The sequence below is a fragment of the Limulus polyphemus genome, unplaced genomic scaffold, assembly GCF_000517525.1.
Source record: "Limulus polyphemus unplaced genomic scaffold, Limulus_polyphemus-2.1.2 Scaffold1952, whole genome shotgun sequence".
Classification (NCBI taxonomy): domain Eukaryota; kingdom Metazoa; phylum Arthropoda; class Merostomata; order Xiphosura; family Limulidae; genus Limulus; species Limulus polyphemus.
Genome location: NW_013667562.1, coordinates 59,030 through 60,616, shown reverse-complemented (window position 1 = coordinate 60,616; position 1,587 = coordinate 59,030). Strand labels below are relative to the sequence as shown.

At 33.0% G+C, this 1,587-nt stretch overlaps 1 protein-coding gene across 1 annotated transcript in view; it reads left to right on the top strand.

Annotated features, from left to right (window-relative positions):
* Window positions 1–228: 228 nt before the first annotated feature.
* LOC106465460 (vitamin D3 receptor-like) overlaps window positions 229–1,587 on the top strand; it is an 8,762-nt gene continuing 7,403 nt past the window's right edge. Inside the window, exon 1 of the mRNA XM_013925689.2 lies at window positions 229–248. Coding sequence (XP_013781143.2) covers window positions 233–248 — 16 coding nt within the window. The 5' untranslated portion in view covers window positions 229–232. The remainder of the gene's footprint in view (window positions 249–1,587) is intronic.

Sequence of the window (1,587 nt, the reverse complement as noted above, 5' to 3'; positions counted from 1 at the left end):
GGCTTTTCTCACATAATACTGCTTATCCCCTTTTGAAGCCTCCACACATTTACCTTAATAATCTGTTCCTGATCCCGGTTTTATCGTTTTTTTCTGCTAAGTCTCAGGTATTCAGCTATCTTTAGAAAATACGTTCTCAAATGAGGAATCTTTCTCAGGATAAGCTCAATAATTTCGTTTTTATCCTTTCAGAAATTCTTAGGATGAGGTTGGAGCTTTATAGATCCTTTGGATGGAACATTTTTATGGTAAGAAATATTCCTATAAAAATTGTGTGTGGGATTATTGTATGTACTTTTTATTATTTACTGGGAACTTTTATTTTAAAAGGCATTTCCATTCTGATTAAAAATGGTTTCTAGAAATCTTTATACGGATGAATTTAACGCGAAAAAAACAACAACAACGTAGGTGTCGAAACTACGGGTTCTCTTACATTTGTTTTGAACATGCTATTTTTATCGACCACGTTGTGCACGTGGTGAATTTCCTGACTATGAAGAAAGGAAAAGAAGCTTGTTTTTCTATTTATTGATGATGAAACATATTTTTACAGTAGAAACTTATGTTTTCTCTGTCAATCGAATAGATCCTTAATGCATTCTTTTTTGTTAACCAGCAGACGTTTTCACACATCCTATAAAAATCTTGGAGAAATGGATCAGATTTTTCTTTATCAATTAATTAATGGGTTTTTCTATTTGCTTGAACTAGCTGTAGACTCATCCATCGTCTCTTATATTATCTACGATAGTTTCTTATGTTTAATATATTATAATACAGTCTTTCTTTTATCAAATTGTACCAACTACATAACATAATTATACTCTCACCATATTGTTAAAAACACATTTTCTGAAGTACAATGACCTAATTCCATAGGATTTTTTTGTGTGTTTTTTTTTATCTTAAGTGTATGTATTGTATATTTACATGAATACTACATGACTGATAAGTTGATATCTCGTGTATATTATACCAATATATGTGCTTACAAAGTATAATTTTCTTTCTGGGTCGAGCGAAGTCTGACTGTGAATATGAGGGTCCATAGTTCGCGTCTGTTGCCTCAAAATCGCGCTCTGCACTCTGTGACTGGGGGTGCTTTACAAGAGTAACTGTTAAATCCAATTACTCAATTAGAGCATGCCAATAGTTGATGCTGGGTTTCCTTGGACTTAGCTGCTTCTCCTCTAGTATAACAGTTGAAAATTAAGGAACTAGCTTTTGTAGTCTTGTAAAAATACCCAAAACAAACAAAGTATTTTCTGCTTTGCTTTCATAGTTGCAATTCGTGTGAATGTTCTGTGCACGAACTAGCTTTTGTAGTCTTGTAAAAATACCCAAAACAAACAAAGTATTTTCTGCTTTGCTTTCATAGTTGCAATTCGTGTGAATGTTCTGTGCACGAACTAGCTTTTGTAGTCTTGTAAAAATACCCAAAACAAACAAAGTATTTTCTGCTTTGCTTTCATAGTTGCAATTCGTGTGAATGTTCTGTGCACGAACTAGCTTTTGTAGTCTTGTAAAAATACCCAAAACAAACAAAGTATTTTCTGCTTTGCTTTCATAGTTGCAATTCGTGTG